Source organism: Calonectris borealis, chromosome 1 (assembly GCF_964195595.1).
Source record: "Calonectris borealis chromosome 1, bCalBor7.hap1.2, whole genome shotgun sequence".
In the NCBI taxonomy this organism is placed as follows: Eukaryota; Metazoa; Chordata; class Aves; order Procellariiformes; family Procellariidae; genus Calonectris; species Calonectris borealis.
The window spans coordinates 95435232-95461957 of NC_134312.1; the positions used below are offsets into that span (position 1 = coordinate 95435232).

The following is a 26726-nucleotide window of genomic DNA, read 5'->3' on the forward strand; positions in this document are numbered from 1 at the left end:
CGGCGGGTGGGAGGGAGAAGCTCGGGCAGCAGCAGCGACGGAAAGACAAAATGGCTGCTGCACAAGAGGAAGTGAGGTCAGAAGCCCGCGCACAGGGGAGGGGGCGGGAGGAGGGGCGTGTGCGCAGGGAAGGCGCAGCTCGTAGGGGGGGGGACAAAGCCGCCATTTTGGAACCGGGCAAAGGGGAGGCCGGGCGGAAGGCTGGGGCGGCCATCTTAGAGCCGGGCAAAGCCTGTGAGGGCGGGCGCGGCCATCGCGCTGGGAAGCGGGATGCTCCCGGATAAGTATCTTTCTAGCCCTAGCTCCGAAACGGGCAGCCTCCACTTCAGAATTGCCTCGGGAGTAGGAGCTACGAGAAAATTGGAAGTGTGATTTCACGTTGCAGTGTGGGCATACCCATCAGGAGCAGCACTGCTGGTGACAGCTGCACCAGCACGGGCAGGGTGGCGTGGCAGCTACGCTTCAGTGTGTTGAGCGTGGGTTTTTTTATTTGTAAAAGGAAAAAAAGAAAATCTTTTGAACTTCAACTGCCAAGTTCTGACCTTATTTTGTTTTACACCCATAACAGAGACACAAAACGCAGCAGCCGCAGGACGCCCACGCCTAGGCAGGCATCAACCCTACCCTCATGCTTAGTACCTGCAAGATGGCGTCTGGAGTGCTGTGATCCCCCAAATACAAAGGTACTGACTGGATAGAGCGAGTCTGGCAGAAGGCTGCAAAGATGGTGATCAGGGATCAGAGCGTGAGGGACAAGGCGAGGCTGAGCGCCGGGGTTTTTCAGCTTTAAAAACGGAAGGCTTCGTGAGGACCTTGCTGCTGTCCACAGCTACCTCACCAGAGGATAGAGAGGAGGCAAACTTCGCAAAGTTGCATAGCAATAGGCAACAGACACAGGTTAGAACACAGGAAATTCTAGTTATATATAAGGGGTTTTTTATCTTTTTTATAAACCATGGTGATGGTCAAATAGTGGAACAAGTTACTCTAAAAGGTTGTGGAACCTCTGTCTTTGCAGTTGTTCAAGAGTCAGCTGGATACAGCCCTCAGCAACGTGATCTAAATAGACTTACTTTGAAGAAGGGGTTGGAGTAGATGATCTCTGGAGGTCCTTTTCAACCTAAATTATTCTGTGGGTCTATGAAAAATTTAAGTATTCAATTTTGAATAATATAAATAAATTTAAAAAATAAACATTTAATAGAGAATCAATTACATTGCGTTAGATAAACACAAGGACTTTTAATTTATTAATTTCTGTGTTAATCCATTGCATTATACCTATGCTTGACCTGAATAATGTACAGTTACACCAGGTTAACGCCCTGCTCTGAACAGCCTGCCTCATTCACTTGAAGTATAGCTTGTGGGAGGAGTAACCTGATGGGCTGTTATTCTTTACTTGTCTCACCGTATCAGACAGAACTCATGAATAAACAGCAAGGAAGAGTAAAAGAATTGCTGTGTACCTCTGCAATAACAGCAGGGAGCCCAAGCCTGCAAACTTCAAAGCATTAACAAATATTGACTTAGTAATTAGTCATATCTGATAATCAATTCCTATATATCATTAATGGTATTTCAAGCAGATTGTAAAAGCTCATCTTCACTTTCAGCTTTTTAGCTGAAAACTTTTACAAGCATACATACAGTGTACCAGGTGCTTTATACAAGACACTGATATAATCAGGATTTTGTATAGTCATCACTATAGTCATCACTGTATAGTTATCACTAGCATAGATAACTTTCAGTGGTGTTTTCAGCCTTCAGTTTTAAATTATTAAAAATTCCTTTCCCTGTAACAACAAGCAGTTTTCCTTCCCCTCTTTTCCTCTCCAGTTTGTCTCCTTCACTTTCAAGTATGCTAACCAGTTTAGAAGCATTCAATTCAATTCTAAACACGAGTAGCTCCTATGCTTTTTTTTTTTTACAGCAAAAAGCATAATTGTTTGGAAGACAGTAGTGCAAATTCCACTAATGTAATCAAGCTAGACCTATTTTAAATCGGTTGCAAACTTCATCCAGACCTGTATCTATATTATTAATAAACCCAAAACAAAGTATGATATAACTCAAAATATAACCTATAACCCAAAGTGCCCATTCCAGCCATCGTGTTTTTGAAGCCTAGAACTGCAGGAAACAAAACTATGAAGAGACAGCTGCTTTCTTGATTAGCGTAGTAAGATAACAAAGCTAACAGGCATTAAGATGTGGCATCAATAAATTGGGAAGTATCTGATCCAGAAAATGGAGGTTTTTCTCCTACGCTTCTAGTAAGTCAGAGGACATTGCTTTGCCAAAGCTATTACTGCGCATCAAAACTACAGCAAAGTTTGGGCACACTGTCTACACAGTGTAATTACTAAAGTAGACAGATACACACTTCACATGAAAAATTTAACAAATGGCCACTCTCTCTAGGGGTGGGAGGGTGGAGAATTACTAAGGGAACCTCTATCTGCATTCTGGAAGTTTAATATGAACCTAAATGGGCTTGAAGTAAATGTATACAGCTACGTTTGAAGCTCATTCAACCTGTTACCAGTGTTGCAAGAGCTGCTAATTAGATCATAATTGCAGAGGAATGGTCATACTGGGTCAAGAAACCCATTTAGCTTAGCAAGGCAGGACCTTAATGGCTATCCTTTTCCCAAAAACAGCTTCCAGCAATCCATAGTTTTTTTACTTCCTGGCCTGCGAGCTGCATCTGAACCTTTGCGTGTAACAGCCATGCGGTCCGTGAAGCCATCCATTCCCTTTTTTCAACCTATTTTTGCCTTTATCCTCTACATCATCTTGCTACATGTGTTCCACAACACAAGAAGTACATTAGCCTTTTTAAGTCACTTACAAACGATACTGCTTCACACACTCTTTAGTTTGCATCTCTGAACTTGGAAACCTCTTTTTATGTCATTTGACATAGATGCAGAATAAACTTGTACTCCTGTGCTGTTTTGTCCTTCAGGGAAGAACAGCTTCTCAAACACCAGCTCCAAATTCCCTGCCATTCATTGAAGACTTATGAAATGTGTGCTAATACAGGACATTGTCTAAGAAACCGTATGTTCTCTGGCAAGATGTTTTTCAGTCTGCAAAAACAGACACGGTTGTTTCATAGATTAATTCTCTTCAGTATATGTCACACAGTTGAAGAGAACATGGCACAAGTTATGAAAGTTAGTCAGATGTTTATTCAGCATGACTAACAGTTTGGCAAGTTAGCGCTTTCCACCAACACGGGGAGCAGAAACCTTGACTGGTTTCACAATCTTCTGCTTAGGTGCTGCCTTTGTAGGAGCCTGTAGAGAAATAATGAAGCATGAGCGAAGAGAAGCAATTTTTTTCTGCAGTCCTGAAAGTGTCTCTGTGTATTTAAGATTCTTGACAGAAAACTGGCAATTTAAATCAGATCAAATTAGAATTAGATTAGATTACAATCTATCAGATTAGAATCATGTTAACAGATTGTTACACACACAACACTGTAAGCCTACAACATCTATGATGCCAACATGTGGTATTAATTCATAAGGAATAATGAAATAGATGCTAGCATTCATCAATATATTGTTACCAAGTTCCCAGACAAGTTTTTAGCTATTGAGAATCTCTGACATATGGTCAGAAAGTTGTTTTACTGTAATATTTATTTCTTCTGTAAAAAAGGTTCATTCTCTTCAGCTGTTTGGGTATGTTTAACTTTAGTACAAATGCTTGGTCAAGGTGCTTCCAGATCAAAATAGGTAAGCAAATGCTTCTTCCAAACACAAATGGGAATTTCCAATTAAGCACTGCAACAGAATGTTGTGTTACAACACGGTATATTCCATTTCATTATTTCTGTCCACCTATCGCATCTTACCTTTGCGGCAGAAACAGCCGTTTTCTTGGTTGCCTGCTTAGCCTTCTTGGCTTCTTTTGCAGCCCTGTTAATTCACAGAAAAAGAGTAACAGTTATCTGTGTCTGCCCTTCACTGTTTCTTTGACTCAGCACTGTAAGATCTCCCTAAGATCAAAAAAGGAATGCCGTATTTCAGGTTTATCCTCTGCATTCAGTACCCTCTAGTGAGACTACTACAGAGACAGCAGAATTGTGTGTGACAAAAGCGATACTTTCACAAAGGGAGAGGGCAAGAAGAGATCTTTCTCTGCTGCTACTATCTCTTGCTGAGATTACTCTGTATTACCTCCAAATATACTGATTAAAAAAAAAAACCCAAACACAAAAAAGGCTTATAAAACACAAAGCTCATCTAGAATTTAAGCTCTTGTATGAAAAGCATTAATAATCTTTGAAAAGCCTGGGATAGCTCCATTTATCTCTTGATTTCTCACCTAATGGCTTGTTCTCTCTGCGCCTTTCGTACTTCGGGCTTCTGATTTCGTTTAGCCATAATCTCAGCTAAAGATGCACCAGTGATAGCCCTCTGAAACTTAACAGCACGACGTGTGCGCTTCTTTTGTATCTCTTCCTAAAATAACAGGAGATGAAGACAGATAATTAGTATCACAAGACATTAAATAAAAGGCTAAAGACAATTATAGAAACAAGCTGCTATTAAGAATGAAGCTATTAAAACTGTACACAGAAGTAGAATTTTACTCCTTACTTTGGAGAGAACCGATTTCTTCATTTGCCAAAGCAGATGAATAGCTAAAAAAGAACAATGTATTCTCCTTTGCAAGGTATTAAAATAAATATTTTGGAGAATGCCAGAAGTTCAGGTGTCTGTAACTCCCAGCAAAAAAAAGGGGGGAGGGATAAAGTCCACTTTGATGGAATCTTCTGAACAGAAGACACTTCCCACCTCTTTCAAGTGGTATCACGGTGCTGGGCAGCAGTGTAAACCATTGAGCACCAACTTTCCTTCTCCAAACAAACGGGTAAAAACATTGACTTGTAACACATGTAAGTCTTTCTAAATGCTCTTTTGCTGTGCAAGTTTAAGCAAGAGCATTGAAAATACCTCATGCTACATGCCTTATTAATTTATCTTTTTCATGCAATGACAACTACATAGGAAAGTCCTCCTACTAAGTTACAGCCCCAAGTTTTCAAGAAGGGTACGTGAAAAGTTCCCCCACCCTTTAACCCCCAAATCATCCGTTTGGAAATAGGATCCACCAGATTTTCAGCTCTCTAGGCTATCACCATTCAGGAAGTTTATAAGTCCAAACTTTTAGAAAGTCTACGTATTAAACAGCATTACCTACCTTCTGTAAAACTAATTTTTTACAACATATGCCATTCATACAAGGGTTAAAATAAACTGTACCTACTGTGGTTCTGAGTGAGCCCTCAAAGAAGTGATGCAATACAAATACAATGCTTTTGCTGAACTGGTTACCTTTCAAACATAAAGCAACATATAAACTCATGTAAACACGCTCACATTTTCTTCATTATTGGCCAGTCTTCATCCTGGTTATATAGGCTGTGCTTCTGCTAAACACCAGCATATTCAAGTCACCTCTATTCTAACAGACCGCATCTTTTGATGGAAAACTTTAGAGCAGCATTACTTGGTATATACTTACCGACTGTCCTTTCTTGTGTTTACGCCTATACAGAACAGTCCAGTTGATTTGACGGGGGTTTCTCTTGGAAAGGAATGCAGACTCACATTTTGCATTCAAGAACTGAAAAACCTGAGAAGGTAAAGTATTTTGCATAAGCTTTGTTTCTGTGAAAGACATTATCACAGTTTACATTAACGTATCAAGTAATTCTTTGATTCAGTGTTTTTCAACAGTTATGCTTTTGTATTTCTTTACGCAGCTCTGACAATGCGAAGTTTTAGAACATAATTTAAAAAAATGTAAAGTTTGTAATTTTGTTCCATTGATTAAACTGATCTCTTACAAGGCATTCCATTGTAAGGATTTTTCCAGGCCTAATTTAGTTCTCTCACAATAAAGCCTAATGTTACAGTTTTTGTTTTCATAACACAATGAAGCAGCTTATTTTTTCTGAGGAAAGCTCAAATTACCACTTGCATCCACTGCTGCACTGTATTCCAGGCGCAGCATGAGCAGCCATATCCAGCATCACACTTTTCAAGTGTCTGTCCTCAAGTAACTATGCGCTTCCTGTATGTAAGTGATTCAAAACTTGGCATAAGGAACACACGGAGACCAATACCCTACCCAATTCCTTCTTGCCTAGTTACACTAACCTTCTTGCCTAGAATACCAGGCAGAATTAGCAGGCTGATTTATCATTAGCCATACAATTAAATTCGAAGTATAAACAAGTTACCAGGAGAGCACCTGAGGATTCAATCAGTCCATTTGCTTAGCTATCACTTCCCAGCAGATTCTGTACGGCAAGACTACCGTACTGGGATATCCAAAACCCAAACCCTCCTTTTGCAGATATGAATAGTGTGTTTCTATTTATGACAGTTCTATCTCTATGAGATATGAGAGGCTGAAAGGGCTCTCCTCCCTATTTTATCCCAATGATCTGTACCCAAATTACTTACAAGTCCAGTTGTTTGCTTCAGCAAATCTAAGCATTAGATGCAGTATGTCTAAACAGCGTTTTCTACAGGACTTTGGTTCTTTAGACCAGATGCTTTAAGACACCCTTCCCAAACCACAACCTAACACCCGACTCAAACTCCCAAGCTACAGCACAAGCACGGTTCTCCCGCGGACCAGGTCTGACGGTAGTCGTGACACCTGGACGCCGACGGAAGCGCAGCGATGCTGTCCTCATACCGCTCCATACGAGCGGTCCGGGCAGACGCTACAGGAACGCCACCGGAGACGCCGGGCAACACCGAGTTCCCCACTGCGCGTCCAGGGCGAGCCCTTCGCTGCCCCCAGCTCCGCGCCGGCCTCTCCCCCAGGCCTACCGCCCTCCCGCTTCTGCGAGGCCCGCTCCTGCTACTCCCTGCCGCCCAGCACCGCGCTTGCCCCCTCCCCGCGGGGCTTGCCCTGGCCTCCCCGCCCGCCCCCGGCCCCACCTTGCCGTCGGTGCGGGCGTAGCGGCGCCCATGGCCCGGGTAGATCTTGTACCCGCTGAAACTGCACAGCTCGACCCTGCGCGGGAGAGAAGAGTAACAGGAGAGAGCAGGTTAGCGCAGGGGGAAGGCGCGGCCCTCCCCGCGGCGGATGGCCCCGGATGGGCGGCGGGGAGCCGCCAAGGCTCTTACTTCATGATGGCGGCGGCTGCGAGGCGGGCTGCGGCCGGGGCGAAGAGGAAGGGAGGCAGACGGGAAACGCCCTTCCGTGCGCCGCGCGCAGCACGCCGGGACGGCTCCCCTCGCGCAGCGCTTGACGGAAGGGCGAGGGGAGGGGAGGGGAGGGGAGCGGGGCGGGCAGCGCCTCCCGGCTGGAGGGGCGAAGGGGCGGGTGGGGCGCCCTGCGGGAGCGGTCACGCCGGCTGGGGTTTCCACTATTCGGTTAAAATCCCGCCGGGTGGCCTCATACGCGGGGCCTTCCGTCCGACCGGGAATAAAAGACACATTTTTCCCGGAGCACGGCAGCCAATCGGCGCCCGGTGCGCGGTTGCCTGGCGGCGTTGGCAAGCGGGAAGCATGGCGGCGACGGGGGTTGCGGCGAGGACCGAGGCCGTCTCGCTGGCTGGAGGGGGTAAGGGGAGCACCGGAGGCAGCGAGCCGGGTTGCAGATGTGGGGTGCCGGCGGGGCGTTGCGCCGGCGGGGGTTTGTTTGGGTCTCTGTTGTGTGCCGCCGAGAGGCGGGGGCGCGCAGCGGACCGTGGGAGCTGTAGTGCGGAGGCGGCCGTGCGCTCGCCGCCGGCGCGGGCTTCGGACTGCAAGTCCCGAAAGCCCCTCTGGCCCTTGATGTGTGCGGGCGCGGGGGCTCGGCTGAGGGGGAGCTGGGGCGGCACTGCTTTCGGGGGTGAGGGGGCGGCCTGGCTGCTCGCCTCTTCGCGCTCCTCCCCGCTTACGACGGCACCTGAGGTCCCCAAGCGGGGCTGGAAGCGGTCAGGAAAGCGGGGGGCGAGGAGACCGGCGTTGGCACGGCTTCCCGCGCTCGGGCAGCCCGCCCCGAGAGCAGGGGTCGCTGCCCAGCAACGGGTTTGGCTCTGGGCATGGGCGGGGGCTGTCCATCCTGCTGAGGCCTGGGCCCCTAAGCCCGCAGCAGTAGGAGGTAGGCCAGGAGTTGAATAAGGCCCCTTTTTCCTACAGTGGAGGATGGAGAGATTCTCTATTTAGTTAAAGCGACCAACTGGTGGCAGAGGTGGCTACTGAAGTGAGAGATGTGCAGTACCTTCTCCCTAAACGTGCAAAGACAGGAGTGTGATTGTTTCTGGCACTTTTGGCTCAGTCTTGCTACTCTTCAGAGCTCTTCGGGTGGCTGTGGATTTGAGAAGCAATGGAAATGTAATAAATGTCATCAGAGGTGCTTCTTAGAAAAGCGTATTCTCTAGTTGACAGAATGGTACACCAAAAATGTTTGTCTGCATCCTTAGTGTAACTGAACCCTAAAAGCCTGCAAATTGTAAGAATATTAGTATATAGTACGTGTTAGAGTAAGAACACTATTCTGGAACATGCTGCTGAAAAAGATAGCATTATTTACTGAGCAGATAGTAAGAGATGAGCAAGCAGTAGACTGGTGTGCATATGTAAAACACATAGCAGAAGCTTAGTATATAATAATTATTATTAGCAGGTGTCACCAGTGATTCAAGTTCCCTGTGGATGTCAAATATTTTCCTCTTAACTTTTTTGCATAGAACATTTTAATTGTGTATTCCATTAATTAAATTATATGATAGTCTATTTACAGTGTGCCTCTGCCCAAATGTCACCTGTACTGTAGTATGGCTATATGAATGGGTTCTGTGTCCTGACTTTTCACTAGGTACTTTGCTGGAATATGTAACATTTAGCCTATCAATACAATTTGAGAACACAAGCACCAAAATCCTAAGGTGAGATGCACTCAAGGATTTCACTTCCAGTGAAGTCCTGGAGTGGAATCTTTGGCTCTGAATTAGACACATTCCCTACACAATAAGTTAAATACTTAAGATTTGGCTTCGCAGCAGTCAAACTGCTAAAAGGAAGCATATCTTAATATATCTGATAAGAAATTTTAAAGGGAGGGTTGAATCTTAAGTTTGTTTCTTCTCTGAAGTTTAAGCATTCAGTTTTTGTTTCACAGGCTGAAACCTCTGTGTTAAGTTTGTACCTAGATTGCCCTTTTAAAAAAATGGTGTAGGCTAATATTATTTTTTCTTTGAAATACAGAGAGAGAGAGAAAGGAAAAAGAGAAAATTGCACACTTTTATTCAATGGTCTGGCTTTTAGAGGACTTGTTCATGATAAGGCTGTTTATTTTCCTCAGGCTGAGGACTGTCACATGGGCATTTCACATTTACGAGTTAAGTGCCCTAATCTTCAAATATTTTAGCAGGGTGTTTGATGGAACTCTCCAGGAAGGTGAAGTTTGTAGGTTTGCATCTGCATCAGGTTTCCCACATTCTGACTGATGAAAGGGTAGATGATGCTTACCCTTTTTCCACACCCCTTTCCTTTTTATTTTTTTTTTTTTTTTTGTGACAGATGGTTGCTGCTGTGTGTGGAGTGTGATTCTACAGATGTGTGCTAGGCCTGTTCTGGGTTTGCCTATAAGCAGGAATTTAGATAGTGCCTAGACATAGATAGGTAGTTGTCAAGCTGCTCAAAACTTGAAATCTTTGAAGAATTTAAAAATTTAGGGGCTTTTGAAATTTGAGGTTTTGAAGATTACACCTTTAAATTTAGCTACCGAAATCTTGCTCTGCTTCCCACTTCTAAGGATCTGTTTCTGACTTCCCCAGAATTGCACCAGAATTCTTTATTGAGACAGGGCCTGAAATCCATATCTTCGAGTAACTGGATCAGTTATTTTAATGTGTTTGGTCTGAAGTAATTTTCTTCAGTTTTATGTGGAAAAGAAAGTTCATTTGTATTTGCAAATTAGCTACATGCATTATAAAACAAATCTGTGTATCTTGCTTTGCTTTTTCAGTACATGTTCTCATATAGAAAGTGTTGACTTTGTGGCTTTATCTTTTTTTTTTTCCCCCTCCCTCTCTCTCTTTTTTTTTTTCCTTTCCTTTCCCCCTTCTCCCTTTTCTTCTAAGGCTTGGTAGTCAACTGGTCAGGCCAAGGATTGCAAAAACTGGGTCCAACCTTACCCTGCGATGCTGATACTCACACTCTGATTCTGGACAAAAACCAGATAATTAAATTGGAACACTTGGAGAAGTGCAGGAATCTGATGCAGGTCAGTGTTACTTGATTTGAATTTGCTATGAAATAATGGTACTGTGATGCTAATTAAAATACTTCTGCTTTTAGATCATATTATGTAATTGAAGTAAGTTAGCAGTTATTGTCTTCATAGGAAAATGAATGGTGGCTAACTAAAATAGAAAGCTTTGTTTTCAATGTAGCTCTACAATTGATAGTGGGGGCGGCTGTTTTGCTAGTTACCTAGGTAACTAAAAATGAACTAAATAAATCCTAAGGGGCGGGGCTGTAAGAACACTTAGAAAAGTCACTGATAACCCAAATTTTGGTACTTGTTAGCTTTTGAATACTTGAGCTTTGTAACCTTAAAAATAACTTTGTTTTATCTTTCCTCTGTGTAATTGTAAACATGCAGATGTACATACAGGACTCTCTTCCCCATTTGGGTTCCTCACAAAGAAAGAGGATTAGTAGCCTTAATTTACAAGAAGGAAAAAAGCCATGTGGATTAGGTTAAAATAGAAATAACAAATAAAAAAATGTGAAGTGGGAGGGATCTGTGTAGTCTTGTTAACATATCGATTCAGGTAGGCCCTGATGTTGCTAGTGCTTATCCTTAATTTTAATACTAGCAATAGTCCATTTAAGTTCATGAGGGTATTAGTGATAACAATGTTAAGCATGTGCATGGTGCTTGCAAAAATCAGAGTATTAATCCCTCCGGGGCAAAGCTGTAGAAGTCCATGCTAATTATCACTGAAAGTGCCTCCAGATGGACTTGAAGTCACCTAATAGCTTCTAGAGACAAGCTAAACTGAGATAGGAGAGGTGGGTTTGTTGCTGTCACAGGCCTTCACCATTCTGCCAGCTTGGTGGTCATGTTATTAATGTGTATGTCTAATCAGGATTTATCCTTTAAAAAGTTTGTGATTTACAGTCCTGTTAGCACAGGACCTTTTTGAGAATGATGCGAGATATATTTTGTTCTCAGCCATGTTGACAGTAAGTATGATTTTACACCAGGAATGATGCAACAATTTGCACAACGATTTGGTAATTCTGATTTTAAAATCTTGTTTTCATATGACACGATTCCTCATTCATTCTCCTTTATTTACCTATTGCTAGGAGGAAGATTTCCTCTTAAGTTTGCAGAGTGAGTTGTGAAGACTACTTTCTTTGATCAGTAATTTATTTCCTGGCTCTTGCACTTCTTTGTATCTGTGTCATTTGCTTGAAAATGGAGTACATAGATTGAAGTAGTTCCTATTGGATTAGATTTTTAACCACTAAAAATAAAAGCCATTTTATCTGTGCAATTTAATAGTTAAAACTGTTTCTTTTATTTGTGTGTCAATCTGCAGCTCTCTGTAGCCAACAATCGTTTGGTGCGAATGATGGGTGTAGCAAAACTGACTAAGCTCAGGGTGCTAAACTTGCCTCATAATAGTATTGGGTATGTGGAAGGGCTGAAGGATTTGGTGCACCTGGAATGGCTGAACTTGGCAGGAAATAACCTTAAGGTAAAGTATTTAGTCTTTATACATTTTCGAGAATCTAGTGTTGTAGAAATTTGGAAAATGCTGCAAAGAAATCTGAATATATTTCTGGTTTTGGTTGGAGCAAATGTTGAAGTTTTGTGTCTACTAGTTTATGAAATAAAAGAGGGCAACTTTTGGACAAGAATTCTCTAGGAAAAAAATAAAAGGTTTGATATCGAAATGTAATGAGAATTGGGAAATAGTTCCCAAAATAGGAAAAGAATTATCACCTTTAAAATGAAACTGTGTAAAAACATGGTTTTCGTTTTGGGTTACTTATCTGGTGTGTTTTAGCTTTCGAAATAATTTATAATTATTGATACCTGGTTTTACTTAATGAGTAAAAAAGAGTTACTGTGAGTAATTGACTTCTTTATTTTTGTAGGCCATTGAACAAATCAATTCCTGTCTCTCTCTCCAGCATCTTGATTTGTCAGACAATAACATAGCTCAATTAGGCGATCTCTCCAAGCTTACATCGCTGAAGGTAGATGCTATTTTATCTCTGTTTTTGTTACATTCTTTGCATAAAGAAATTTGCTTTGAAAATTGCTGCCTTTTAAAGCATTCATTATTCAAACACTAGCTCTTAAAGCATTTTAATTAATCTCTGTAATTTCTAGAGGGAAGCATGTAAGAATTCTTTTCCTTGTTTTCAAGTTGCAGGAACTAAGGCAGTGATTTTTCTATAGCCACTCTAATGATTTTGATAAAGATAACATGGTGAGATCTTGTTCATAGCTCTTGGTTCTCTTGTCCCATGTCATGAATCAAGACAAAACATACTGTGAACTCTTTCAGCATGAACACTGTAGAGAAAAAAATGCTTCCAAATACATTTTTTGTAACCGTGACTATACTTCAGTTCTGCATTTTAAAATGAGAAGATTTTGCTGTAAAATATAGAAATTAGTTTTCCTTTGCTGGAATAAACAAAAATAATTTTGATGATACCAGAAAGCCTTAATTATAGTTCTTTTGTTCAGTATTGCCTAAACAAAAAACATGGGGGTTTTGATCAAACATACGTTTCATCACCATATTTTTATTTTATAGACTCTGTTGCTACATGGAAATATTATAACTTCACTTCGCACTGCCCCTGTTTGCCTACCTCAGAATCTGACTGTTTTTTCTTTGGCAGAAAATGAAATCAGAGACTTAAATGAGGTAAGATATAGACGATATATCACCTTGTCTTTAGGTAGACTGAAAGGAGATGGTTGGATAAAAATGGAATGGGCTCCCTACTTTGACGTGACCCACGTCGACAGAAGTAACTTTTAATAATTTATATGTAACAACTATACTTTTCACTAGCTGCACAAGCTAGGTGATACTTTTTAAAATTTGTCCTTGAAAGAAACTTTGCCTTTTTTATTTTTGTTTTTAAATTTATTCAAGGATGTCAGAAGTATACTTTGAGGACTAAATTCATAGAGAGCTTTTCATGATTGTCTGAAGGTTGAAAACTGAGCTGATTAACTGCTGCAGAGGGCTTCTGCAGCTGCTGTGTTTAGAACAGAGGTTTGAATTGCTCTTGTTGCAACTGAATGTTTTTGGGCCCATGTCTTATTTTATCTATTTCTCAAACATCATGTAAGAGAAACAAATATTCTGCCTGTGATTTTTGTCTTTATTGTTTTGTCTTTTTTTTTTTTTTTTTTTAATATAAGTAGCAGCCAAAACTGTCAGTTGGACCTCCATGTTGGAAGAAAAGTCTTATTTTGGTAATACATTTCTCCAAACAGTGTTTCTCAGCTTTTTGGCTTGCCCTTTTTTTGTGAAAATCTCAATGCCTGTTATAGTGACCTGGAATCATAGAAATACTATACCTTTCTATACATAAAGCCCAATTCCCAGATTTTAAGAGAAGCTAATACTTTTCAAGGTCTATAGTACCTACAGGAGAATTAATGGGAAAATGGCAATAGTTGATAGAAGGTCCTTTGAAGATGTTCATGTTGAAAAAACACTGAATCACATTTGCATTTATAATCATGTTTTGTGCGAGATATCTAGCTGTAACTAGAGAAATGTGGTACATTCTGTAAGCATTTAATGGTTCCCTTCAGTTAATGAATAATCTTGTTTTCTCAAGGTTTCTTTCCTGGCCTCTCTTCGTCAATTGGAACAGTTGTCAATTATGAACAATCCTTGTGTGATGGCCACACCTTCTATCCCTGGCTTTGACTACAGGCCATATATTGTCAGCTGGTGTCTGAACCTTAAAGTTCTTGATGGATATGTGATTTCTCAGAAGGAAAGGTGACATCATATCATTAGATATTCTCTGAAATTATGAAGTAAAGTTTTGCTAACCTGAAGTTGCATTTTTATATAAGAATAAATGGAAAAGTGCTAATGATCTGAAATTCTGTTTGCCTTGCTAATGAGATACAGGCCAATTAAAATTCTTGCTTTTGCTAAATTTTTCATCTCTTACACTGGAATTATTATGTGAAGTCACAAGTTTAAGTAGAAGTATAAAGTTAAAGTTGATTTTGTTACTCGTTTCACAGTAGCACTTTTAGAGAGCAAAACTGTGCTAGCAACTTATCAATGGTCTGTTATCCCTTCCAAGTTTACAGCCTCTTTGACTTTGCAGAATGAGACAATCAGCAGATATTAAAGCTATTATCTTGGGGGAAATTCAAATGTGTTCTTTTATAAAGGGTCTGATTTGCATATGCATTTCTAGATTTAGCAATTTTTTTGGTATCAATTAGTAAAATATCACTTTGCTCACGTCACTTCTTACTGTATCGTTGTGGTCATTATCATACCACTATGATATCTATATGACAGTAGAGATGTCTTCTTAAAGTTCTTGACATCAGAACAGTCCAAGTGTATAAATATTATCCAGTATAAACATGTTATAGTCCAATACATTAACACATTCCAGGACATTACTGTCTTATTTCCCAGTTAATAAAATAAAAAGCTGCCTTTTTGGTCAAAGGCAAACCACTCCTCTTTCTGTTTCACCGTAGCATTATTATGAGGTTACCAAAAAGCTGCCTATAAAAATTCTAGAATTTTTTTCATGGCTGATGGAGTTTTCTCTATTAGCGGTAGTATTATATGTGAACATATTATATTAAATGTTCTCAGACTGAAGAGCATTTAAATTAGAAACAGATTTTAATTATTGAACAATGTCAGCAAGATTTTCTCTCTGTGGCTATTCTGCTCGTTTGTGTGAGTTTTTCTGTTTCTGGCAAAGCTTTACTGATAAATTCACTCATGCAAATGTGTTTTCCATGCTCAAAGACTACACATAGATAAAGCAGAGACTGCAGAGTGTTTGTCAGATCTTTTTTTGTTTCATCTATGTTTATATCTATATTAATTTACTAATGAATACTTTATTCATTAGTCAGGTAGTGAAAATCCCAGTTTTTCTGGGCACTGCTCATGCTCCAAGTTTTTGTTAGATCTGTAGCTTAGCTCTTAGGTAGCTGCTAGAAGAACATTATTCAAAGGAGAGTTAGGGGTTTTACGCCATGCATTAATGGTGGCCATTTTCCCCTTTCCCAACAGTTTGAAAGCAGAATGGCTCTACAGTCAAGGTAAAGGAAGATCATATCGACCTGGACAGCACGTTCAGTTAGTCCAGTACTTGGCTACTGTTTGTCCTCTTATATCTACATACGGTCTTCAGACTGAAGAGGATGCCAAACTGGAAAAAATACTGAGTAAGCAAAGGTGAGAACTTCTAGTTTCTCTATTGTTAGAGAATGTAATTGAGAACATAATTATATTTCTTATTATGTGTTAGATATAATAACATTTCCTTTTAAGTGTTTCAAAGCAGCAGTGAGGGCTGGAGATGGGAAGAGTAACGGAGGTACAGGATGTATCCTAGAGGGGAATAAGAGGCAAGACAGCAGCAGCAGCAGGAGTGTTTTCCTGCCTGCTGGGCAATTTAGGGGCAAATTCTCTATATTTTTCAGTGTGTGCTCTGTAGGACATTGAAGGTGACTGTGTCAGGACTGTGATTAAAATAAACAAACTACCTACTGAGTTTTTTTGCCGCGAAGAAAGTGAGGAAAACCTCAAAAGGGAGCTTAGATTAACTTTTATTCTAATTGTAAATTAAGATTATTGTGGTACACTGGTGTATTAGCCACTTTTTTGTTGTTAGTGTGTTCGTCCTTTGTTTTAAAGTGAAGGTTGTCCTTTGAGGGGCACTGTTCCCAGTGATGCTCTTGACGATCTCTGTATCTGGCACCTTGGGTCTGTCAGCAGAGGCCTCTATAGAGCCTGCTGGTTCTGCCAGCAGTAGCCATTCTGCCAAGGTCTATGCAAGTAGATCAGGAGAGGTACCGTGGTGCACTTTCCTCCCGTGAAAAGGTGAACTAATTGGGATTAAAAGCCAGAAATGTAACAATACAGGTATCCCTATTCCCCAGACCTATTGACAAACTTTTTTTGCAGAAGGGTCAGAGCAGAAGACTCAGCTCAAAGGAGCAGGCTATATAAGTGGCACAGTGTGGGTAGAAAGTTGGGCAACAAAAGCATTATGGTAAGCAGAAGCGCGGCATCTCATCAAAAGGCTGGAAAATTGGGAGCATCTGGAAGGAGCTGCTGCATACTTTGTCAGTGTATACTGATTTCCAGGAGGAGGTTATAGAAATGTTGGGGCCGTTTCAGAGGAGAAGGTGCAATAAAAGCATATTGACATTGGAATTTCCAGCTAAGTGCTCTGACACTCACATGATGTTTCTGGGGAAAATTCAAGAAGTTGACTTGCAAAATATAACTCTTAAAAAAAAAAAAAAAAAAAAAAAAAAAAAAAACCAACCACCAAATAAAAAACAAACAAAAAACCCCAAACACCAACCAAACAAAAACAACAACAAAAAAACAACACTCAAAAATCCCCACCCATATATATATACACACACACATATATACATATATATATACACACATATATGATTTTTAAGGCAGTTTGACTTTTCTGATCTCTACCTCATGATCTTTGAATGTAGCTGGGCTGAAACAACCTGTGTGTTTTCTCAGTTTGTAAAGGATGATTTTGTTTGTGGCAATTTTTGTTGATTTGTATTAGGATTTTTTCCCTTTAGTAACAGGGATACCCTTTCCTTGATTCAGTTATTTTCCAATGTAAAAGACGCTCCCTCCATTCCTCAAACTCCTCTACGCATACAAGCATAATATGTCCTGCAGTAGACACTTAGAATATCTGCATACCTACCTACCTTCCTTATGTGTAGAAATACATCATGGTTTTCAGTATATAGTCAGAATTGCATGTTGGATTTTTTCTTCTTTTTTTTTTTTTTTTGGATACATGTACATGTAATGAAGAAAAAGGGGCAGGAGGAAGGGGAACAGGAGCAGTCTGTGCAATCCCCTGCTTTGTGAGTAGTCCTGTTAGTGTCTTGTAGATGTAGGGATCTGCATAACTAGCCTCTTGTTTTAGAACGGTTTGATCACTTGTTTCCTTTAAAGTAGTTGATAGTTTCTTTTAGATGTCTTCTGTACCAAAGAAATTTAAAAGAAATATAAAATCTGTTGGAACTTTGTGCTTAGGCTCCACCAGAGGCAGTTGATGCATCAAAACCAAAACGAAGGACCACCTACATCTTCTACTCCCAACAAAACACTGCCCGTTACTTATGAACACAGCAGTCCAGCCCAGCCACCACAGATGGTTCTTGAAAGTGGTAAGAAGCTAATCTGCACCTGTGATCTAGCCTGTGGAAATAATTTTTTTTATATCCACAGATAACTTTGTGGAGAGAATTTCAGAACAAGGCCGTGTTATTATTTTGTTCTATTGACTTATTGGAGATTTTCAATTGAAGTTATACTTTGTTTTCTAAAAATACATTCCATGCTTATTCACGTCTTGAAATGCTACTAAGATTGTTAGGTGAAAAACACAATCCAATAAACTAAAGAGTTATTACTTTGACTGTTCCATCTGATAAAAGTGTAACTTCTCCAGTGGGAGGCAGTTTATGCAATTTACCATACCCAGTATTTGCAAAGTTTGTGGATGTTACTGTGATAAATAGTTACTGTCCTTATTGTTATGTAGGAATAATGCTTATTATTACTAGCATTTTAGATCTTCTTACACACCCAGGTTCTAACTGTCTAAAACAAATTGTGAGTCCCTGTGAATTAAAAGAAGATATGTTATTGAAATACTATGACACTTCTGAATATGGCTTTCTGCCTATCTAGAACCTATAATCCAGAAGAATTCTTGGGTTGGACCAAGTGCAAACGATGATCATTCCTATGCAGTAAAGAACACTTTTCTTCTTGAAAGAAGTTTTCGCAAGGAGCTGTACCTTGAAGATATACAGACAGATGAAGACAAACTAAACAGCAGCCTTTTATCCTCAGAGTCTACTTTCATGCCAGTTGCTTCAGGATTGTCTCCAGTGTCTCCTACTTCAGACCTGAAGCTACATGGAATCAATTTGGGCCTAGAAGATGATGATGATACAGGGATCGAATGTGTGAGAGATGTTAATAGAGGAGAAACAGCTAACAAGCAAGAAGCTTCAAGAGAGCACTCCAACAGAGCAGTAGGAAGTGTGGAAACTCAAGAGAATATCAAAGAGAGTATGCTGTCGCCTTCTCCTGATCCAGTAACAGGTAGCCTGACTGCTAATACTAGCAACTGTTCAGCATCCTCCAAAGACCAAGTTCTGCCTAGTCACCCCAGCACCTCAGTAGGTGCTGAATCGGGAGTTACAACTCTCTGTCCTGACCAGATGGCAGGAGAAAGTTCTGATTCATTAGCTGTTGTCGATCAAGGCCCAGCTGAACTGCAAAGAATGGCTAAAGCAGCTACCAAGCTTCAAGCCTGTTGGAGAGGATTTTACACAAGGAACTATCACCCCCGAGCCAAGGAAGTACGGTATGAAATTCGACTAAACAGAATGCAGGAGCACATCATTTGCTTAACTGATGAAATAGAAAAGTAAGTTGAGCTCATGCTGTGTATTTTCAAATCTGAATGAATATAACCATTGTTCCAGGATATTTCAGAACAGGTATAAATGGGTCTTGATATAACTACTCACAGTAGAACCTAGCATTGGTAATATAAAACTATGATTACAGTAGAGGATCGCTTTCTGTAAAATAAGCACAGTTATGCACATAGCTGTTCATAATCTCGAAGTGCCTTCTGTGAGTGAATTGGGTTAGAATAAGTTTTCTATTCCTCTATTAGCAGGACTTGCATGTTTCACTATATAACCAAAACAGAAATTGCTAAGTGTGTTGTTTTGTTTTACTTGTCTTTTAGCAATTACAGAGTCTGTAAATAAAGTGTCCATATTCAGAGTCATTCCTCTGTTACTGGTGAAAAGAAGAATTCTCTCTCTGCCTTGCATGATACAATTTTAAAATGTGATTCTGTGCTTGATTCTGGTTTTTTTGATCCTATGAATTTATGTTTGGAGGACAGCATTATCAAAGTTCCTCAATTTGTAAGATACAAATTACAGATTTAGTTAATATCTTTCAGGATTAGTTTGAGAACTGGCGGTGTGACAGGCTCTTTTCTTTCACTATCACAAATGACAAAAGTTCTGTGAATCAAGTTGAGCCCTCAGGGAACCTCTAAAAACCCCCAATGCTTACACATCATGCTTACATCCAAGTGATATCAGTTGGGGAGAGCATAATTTGAAATGAAGAAGCACTGTTTTGGTTTTTTTTTGTGCAGGAAAAAGAAGCACGTCTACTTAAAATGACGAGCTTGGGTTCAGTTTACAAAAAGGCACTTAAAGTATTAGCAAGTCAATAAATGTGCTGCAGCAAAAGGAAGCAGAATCTTAATGTAACTCTGAAAAAGAAACTTGAAGTCAGCAGCTGGATATTGATGGCAAGCCAGACTGCAGTAATGCCTTAATGTTAGGCTCTGTTGATTCTTTCAAGAGTGCTGTTATATAAGTAGGCATTTTTATGTATTCTTGTTGATCTTGGTACCCAAATGTTGCTTATTTAAGCTGCGTAAATTTGGATATGTGTTCTTGCAGACTAAGAAAAGAAAGAGAGGAAGATAAGATTCAGAGGCTTGTACAGGAGGAAGCTGTCAGATTTCTTTGGAACCAGGTAAATAGTTTTAGTCCTCTTATTTTTTCTGCTTACATATGAATTTGAAAGGCGTTATTTTACACTGTAGATCCTGAAGAGATAGCCAATATGGTTCATTTTTTTCCAGTGATGACTTGGGTGGCTTATTGGAATCTAATTGCCATGTTGTTTGCGATACTGGTATTCTGGAAAAAATAACATTCAGAAGTATTAGCGCAATAACACTGGTTTTGTTACAAAAGGCTAATTATAGCCTAGTGTGAGGAGAAGGATAAAATGCAAGGGAAGCTAAATAAACATAGCAGAAGTGTGAAGAATGATGTGACTGCTAGATGCCCAGGGCAAATGAAATGGTGTCAAGCTATGTTGCTTGTAAGCAATTCATTTCTAAAGTAGAAAAGTTATTAATACATCTTCTAATAAGCTGTTCTTCCAAAAATAAGACTGATTGTTTTCTTAAGCATGGGTTATTTCATAAAGACTCACCATCCTTTATTTTTTAAGAGCAGATTCCTTTTTCTTCAGGTACTTGAACTGGGAGGCTTGTGTGCTCAGTCAGTGTTGGGCATCTAGGTTTAAAAGCTGTTATTTAACAGTGGGAAGAACATGTTTTCCCTGAAGGTATAACTTTTGTTAGTTCGCTTGGTCTTAAATTTTATGCTAGAGCTTTGTTGCTGATTGCAAGAAATATTCTAGAAATCAAAGTACTTTCTTAATTGCCTTTCATGATGAAATTCTCTCTATACTTTACAGGTTAAATCCCTTCAGCAATGGCAGCTTTCAGTGACACAAAATTTAGGTGCCACTTGGCAACCTGTAATCCCTTCAGCCAGTCCTTTCTGTCCCTCTGAACCATCTATTCGATCATCCACCGTTGAGCAAGAAACCCCACCAGATGTTAGTTCTGCTTGGTTAGTTCCAGCAAGTGATGTTCTTCAGGAAAAGTCTTTGTTGCAGTTCCCAGATTCTGGTTTTCATTCTTCCATGGCCGATCAGACTCATGCCGGTGACTTGTGTAGCCCTGAAAAGAGTTTAACGGAAGGAACCGAGAGCTCTCTTTCAGTGGAAACTGTCAAACAATGTGGCAATTCTGTTTCAGCATATTCTTCAGATGTAGAGGATGACCATGGGGAGTGTGGGCAAAGTAAAGAGAGCTCTAGTAACGAGCAGGACAACAGACTAATACAACAGTATTTGAAATCTGTTCAGCAGCTGGAAGAGGCTGATGAAGGCACAAATTGCAATGATGAAACAGAGGGTAGCTGGCCACAAATCACTGTTTCAGCAGAAAGCCAAGATTCTTCGTCTGACACTGTCTCTGTAGATCTCCCTCAAGATACATCTTCCCCTACCCGAGGTGAAATCGGTCAGACACCAGAAAGCTGCAAACTGAATTCAGGAATAGTAGAAGGGAAGCAAACAGACTGTGATTCTTCATTTCAGATGCTGCATGTTGGGATAGCTGTATAAGTAGGCTTAGTTCCACAAAGGACTAGGGATTCCATTTCACTTTCTGTTCCCTTTCTTTTTCCCATTTATACAAAACTTATTTTTCATGTGTGCTGTTTCAGTTTGACTCATGTTACCAATTCATGTTTTAATTAGTATTTTATTGATGTTGCTGAGGACTGACACTAACTATGCTAACCTGAAATCAGCAAAGTTCTCAGTGACAGTCATTATGCACTTTATTTTCAAACATAAAACTGATATCCTACTAACTGGCTTCCATTAAATTAATTCCGAAGATTGGGGGTGTCGCGGTGGGGGGTGGTGTTTGATGTAAATTCACTTCGGTGAATGTGTTAGTAAGTCCTTTTTCTAAAAAACAGGATTTAGTTCTTGCTTTGCAAAAGAGAAGGAAACGATGTGGGAGGAAATGGAGTCAATATAGGCAGCGTGTACATGTATGGATACAGCCTGAAGAGAAAGATGAAAGCAGTTGCCTTTCAGACTTTTTTTGACTTTAACAAGAGTAGTTTGGTCAGTGTTTCAAAGATGCATTCCATGAAACCAGTGTCCAAGTCAGTGACTTCTTTTTGTCATTTAGATGAAGCTGCTGGCTAGGAGTTAGATCATTTACATACGCACTGAAACAAGGACTTACAGGAGTCAGATCTTAGAGAGCTTCAAACAAACTTTGACCTTGGTTTGCCCTGGGGTTGAATTTCTCTGCTTTCTCAGGTAAGACTCAAAGTGGAACCAGTAGCAGCCTTTACTAAATAAGAATTTCAAAAGGGCATGCAATTTGGGCACATAGTTTCCAAGACTGCACTGCTGGATTACAGCAGCAGACTTGGTGACATATGTTTTGCCTCCACAAGGATGCTAATGTCATGTTGGGATTTGGATCTGCACGGCTTTCAAGACATTAGTGTGTTTGATGGGTCACAACTACTTCTATCTACAGGTATAAATATTAAAAGCAAATGTCATGACTTGAAACTATTTCTTGACACCTCTGTTGGATTTCTTGTTTGTTTGTTTTGTGTTGTTTTTTTCTCAGTATGTCCAGTATTTGACATTCTAATTAGATGTGGATGAAAAGCTGTATTTCTTCCCTGTTGGCAAATGTGCTAAGTTTCCTAGGCTATGCTTTCCACTTAAACACTCGGCAAACAGTAGGGTTTGTATTTTGCCTAGCCATTGCTGTGTTGGTTTTTTAATTGAAAAAGATCAGGTATCTTAGTATACCACAAAAGTGGCAAGGGAAATCTGTTTTGCCATGTGACTAGTAAAATAAAAGATGTGACTTCTAGGGGTCAGTTAAGTTTGCTAATACTGCATTTTGCAACATGCACTGGAAGGCCAGTGTTCAATAGTTTGCTAATATTAACTTCTCAGATATAAAGACACGGACATATAATTCTCTGAATCCACAGGTTAACTTCTGGTGCTATGGTGTCATTAAAATCAACTAGTACTGTTTTAAAGTGACTCTTATGACCATGTTACCATGTAAAATAATTTAATTTTTGTAAAAGCTTTGGTTGCTTGTCTACTTTAGATTCTGAGCTGAAATTTATCACTACTCAGGAGTTTGGCATGAGGCCAATATCTACTGGATGCCTCAAAATAGCCTTTATTTGGAACACAAGTGTTGTATTGGACTTGTACTAGCCATCTGCCCAGGGGTGAAGTATTGGAAGAATAAAGCTGCCTCTGTGTATAGAGTAGCCATTATCTCTTTTTCCCCATTTCCTAAAAAATAAGTTCTAGGGCACTAACTTGTCAAAAGAGCTGTCACTGCAGTCAAGCTGACATTTGACTGTTGCATACATGAGTGTTTAAAAAAAACAAAACAAAACAAAAAAAAAACAACCACCACAACCCACAATGGAGGTGGTAGATTCTTAATGTGCTATCTTTCTAACTCATTCTAGTTACAGCATGTTTATAGCATAACCATATTCATAATTAGATCTTAGAGCATGAGTATGCTTGGGTATTGAAAGTGGTACAGGTGCATTAATGTATCACAGCACCTAATTAACTGTGCAAAGACCTGTGTAGGCTGTACATGATCATACCCTTGTCTTCTGAAGGTTCTCAACTTGCATTTAAATCTGCCATGCTTGGAGATCTCCACAGTTCATAGGATTTGACTCTTTGACTGTCAATCTGTTACTAAAAAAAAAAAAGGTCATGTAAATCTTTAAAGAGACTTTCTTTGGATTTTGAGAGGTAAATTATTTCTGTCTGTGAAACAGTTGTTGGACTGTACGCTTTGGAGGCAGTGGTTAGGTGTAATAAAACAGTAAGTTCTCTTTTGTGGCAGAGTACTGTATTAGCATGTGCAAGACCTGTGAGGAACTAGATCACTGTCTGGATAAAAATGTTTCACTTCCTGAAGACACTGAGGGACCATATATATTTTGCTATTTTGTATTATTGTCACTTTTGCTGCAGAATTAGAAAGAGGAGAAACAACTTTAATTTTGGAGGTGTCAAAGGGGGAAAACTTGGTGAAACTTAATTTTTCATGGAAGCCCTAGATGTTTCTTGACATTTCCTCTGTTATTAGGGCTTGCAAACACAAACACAAGATGACTTATTTTAACTAATGCCTAGGTCAGGTGTTGGCTTTTTTAGCTTGTAACCTATATATCCAAAACTGATTTTTATGAAGGTACAGCAAAGTGTGTACCAACATATAATCAGCTTTATTTTACTCTTTTGGGGAAGCTCTGAAATATGAAAGATTTTTTTTTCTGATGTTCTGAAAAGGATCTTGCATGTGTAGAAGATGAGTTGTCTAAATATACAGAAATCAAAAAGAATGATCAAGTTTTTGATTAGTTTTTACAGGGTTAAATGTAATTAGTTTGTGTATACACAAAATATTTTCATCCTGACCGTTAAAATACATACAGGGAAAGACATGTTGGGGGATAGAGTGGAAAAGTAAGGAATCAAGCTGGATGTATACTTAAAAATGGCTTCTTTCAGTCTGTTTTAGCTCTCAAAGAATCATGATACAGAAATATCATAGTTAGTGTATGGCTTAACATTTACTCTTCTTTGTCTGTGTAAGTTTTCTTAATCTAGATATGTAATATTCTTTTACCTGGATAAGGATGCACAGCTCCCTTTGGAGATGATGGAAATTTTCATAAAGGAATCAGAAGGCCTAATACGTGAAAATCCATGTCTGAAATTTTCCTGTATTAATATTGTACGTCTTTCAGCATTTTCCTTTTGCAAGGCTTCATATTCAACAGAAGAGTGTACTTTGTGGAAGGAAAGCTTGTCTGTTGTACTTTGTCCTGGGCTCATCCTCCAGTGCTGATGAAAGAGATTACTAGTGGTTATTTGTCAGGCAATGTTGTCAGCCCTGCCGTGAGTACAGTTTAAGCGCTTCTTTAACTTGCTTCGGAAAAATCAGCTAAATATAGCTCAGACTAACGATTTAAACTGTGCCACACAAGTAGTTCTGCCCCAAACGAGGTGTTTGGCACATGCAAACCTCTTTCAGCTAGTCTATGGCAGAAATTACTCTTTTGTCTGCCTCTCTGAAGGTAAGAACAAGGGGGAAGGTGGAAATGAATTTATCTGTGTTTTCAGGTTTAATCTGTGATGGTGACACTAACTCTTTTATGATTGCTATTTCAGTTTTGTCCCAGTTGTTTTTACAGTTTACACTGTTCCAGATGGTATTTGGAAAGGTAGAGGAATATCATGAAAGCAGGCCTATTAACATTTTATATTTCAAGTTTTTTTAAGGTATTTGGATTGTATTGATTCTTCTCTGTTAGATAACTTCTTTACAAAAGAAAAACACACAGCAATTCCTCATTAATGACAGTAAGTAAATTTCTGCTTCTGCCTTCTTCCATGAACTGTCATTTAAATGAATGGGAGATTTAGCTGCTGAATGAATGCAGCAACTCTAATGTTGTGGGGGTTTTTTTGTGATGACTATTCCTGCGTGGTGCTATTTTGTAAACAAAGTATGTGTGGCAAGGATGGAATTTTTAAAAGGTACTGAACGTTGGCCCAACTCTCTGCTTTCATTTCCTTAAAAGAAGCAGGGCCATGCTTAAGTTGAGTCCTTGTGAACTGGCTGTCTAAATTGAGATTTTATCATATTTACATCTCTAGAAGTGTTCTTGTACCACAAAGCAAGAAGGCATTAAGACTGCAAATTCTATTTTGTTGCTTCTAAAATACAGATATTTTTCAGCAAAGACTTGAGAAAGTCCTTGTTAAACTAAATTGCAGAGGCCTATCAGTTTGTTTATAGTTAAGTTCCTTAAACAACCATAGATTCTATTTGCATGCAGCAATTTAAATAATGCACTTAGCAGCCAGTCTGTCTGTATATAAAAAACAAGTTTGTTTTTTTTTCTGAATAATGTTGTATGTCATTGAGCTTGCAAATTGTTCCTGTTTTTATGAATTTGTATATATTGTCTGAAGAATTCAGATCTTAATTTCTACTTGTAGCAGGTTGTTTGATGAACAAAAATGGAAGATACATTCCTTTGAGACTACCTGTGTACCTTTTACTGGACTTGAAGTTATAGTGTGTCTCACACATATACACTTTTCCCTGAGAGGGTAGAATTGTAGCATTTAGCGGAGACTGACTGACAATAAAATGTAAAAACTGGTCAGTTCCCCTGCTTTTAGCTAGTGGAAAAGAGACTTTTTTTTCCTGTTGTATTAGCTTTTTTCCCCTTGAGGATTGTGCCACCCAAATAAGTAAGCATCAAGTATTCATGAAGTCTTTCAAAAGACTATCAAACTTTGATAGTTACGGGTTTTTTTTCCCAGTTTGGCTTTCTAGGAAAAGTTACTGAAAACCACTTTCTTTCTATATGCCTGCCAAAAAGTTGGGACTTTCTGTCTATTTTTAAATGCTTTCTTTATGTCAGTAATGGAAAAAGCACAGGATTCTTTACTTGCAAAAGCATAATCCAGTATTTGTCAGGAAAGGTGCTTTATCTCTTGGAAAGTGCCACGACAAATTTTATTGTATAAGAGCTCTCAATAAGAAACTTCTTTTCTGGCTTCATTACATTTATAAGTATATGGGCCGAATTCACTTGTAGCATAATTCTACTGAACTAAATTTTGTTGAGTCTTCACAGTAGTATTCTACCTCTAAACTAGAATCTGAAAAAAAAAAAAAACAATTAGACATTGATTTGTCTTTCTACTTCTCGCTATTTTCTGTGAAGAATGGTGGGTGGTTAAATTGGTACAGTTCGTGTGTTTTCTATAAGTATTTACATTTCTGGATTTATTGTTTCTTAAATATTTTGTTTGTACCTCTGAGTTTTGAATTTTAAATAAATGATTTGTACGTTTATTGAAAATGTTAATTTGTGCTTGATCCTGACTCTTACAGCTAATAGTCATT

General features: G+C 39.4%; 2 protein-coding genes across 4 annotated transcripts; one reads left to right on the forward strand and one right to left on the reverse strand.

Moving 5' to 3' along the window:
- Positions 1-3177: 3177 nt before the first annotated feature.
- RPL24 (ribosomal protein L24) lies at positions 3178-7270 on the reverse strand. 2 transcript variants are annotated; one of them, XM_075168416.1, is made up of 6 exons: positions 7170-7270; positions 6981-7056; positions 5548-5658; positions 4345-4481; positions 3872-3935; positions 3178-3308 (listed from the first exon to the last, which is right to left on the reverse strand). In XM_075168416.1, the coding sequence occupies exons 1-6, from the start codon at positions 7172-7174 to the stop codon at positions 3228-3230; spliced, it is 474 nt and encodes a 157-aa protein (XP_075024517.1). In that variant the 5' UTR covers positions 7175-7270; the 3' UTR covers positions 3178-3227. The 2 variants fall into 2 exon arrangements, with proteins under 2 accessions (XP_075024517.1, XP_075024528.1); XM_075168427.1 differs by lacking the exon at positions 7170-7270 and adding an exon at positions 6000-6099 and having other exon boundaries at positions 6981-7062.
- A 43-nt stretch (positions 7271-7313) lies between these two features.
- On the forward strand, positions 7314-26682 carry CEP97 (centrosomal protein 97). 2 transcript variants are annotated; one of them, XM_075168306.1, is made up of 11 exons: positions 7314-7608; positions 10115-10257; positions 11588-11746; positions 12186-12251; positions 12821-12934; positions 13866-14032; positions 15311-15475; positions 17330-17463; positions 17990-18737; positions 19804-19879; positions 20615-26682. In XM_075168306.1, the coding sequence occupies exons 1-11, from the start codon at positions 7554-7556 to the stop codon at positions 21329-21331; spliced, it is 2544 nt and encodes an 847-aa protein (XP_075024407.1). In that variant the 5' UTR covers positions 7314-7553; the 3' UTR covers positions 21332-26682. The 2 variants fall into 2 exon arrangements, with proteins under 2 accessions (XP_075024407.1, XP_075024396.1); XM_075168295.1 differs by having other exon boundaries at positions 7315-7608; positions 12150-12251.
- Positions 26683-26726: the final 44 nt, after the last annotated feature.

Excerpts from the sequence above, each read along its gene's own strand:
- RPL24 (XM_075168416.1), bottom strand. Across the intron at positions 4,482-5,547 it reads AACACAAGAAAGGACAGTCG|GAAGAGATACAAAAGAAGCG; the intron begins GTAAGTATATAC and ends CTGTTATTTTAG. Across the intron at positions 3,309-3,871 it reads CGGCTGTTTCTGCCGCAAAG|GCTCCTACAAAGGCAGCACC; the intron begins GTAAGATGCGAT and ends ATTTCTCTACAG.
- CEP97 (XM_075168295.1), top strand. The coding sequence starts at position 7,554 with ATGGCGGCGACGGGGGTTGCGGCGAGGACCGAGGCCGTCTCGCTGGCT. Across the intron at positions 15,476-17,329 it reads AAAATACTGAGTAAGCAAAG|GCTCCACCAGAGGCAGTTGA; the intron begins GTGAGAACTTCT and ends CTTTGTGCTTAG. Across the intron at positions 18,738-19,803 it reads TTAACTGATGAAATAGAAAA|ACTAAGAAAAGAAAGAGAGG; the intron begins GTAAGTTGAGCT and ends GTGTTCTTGCAG.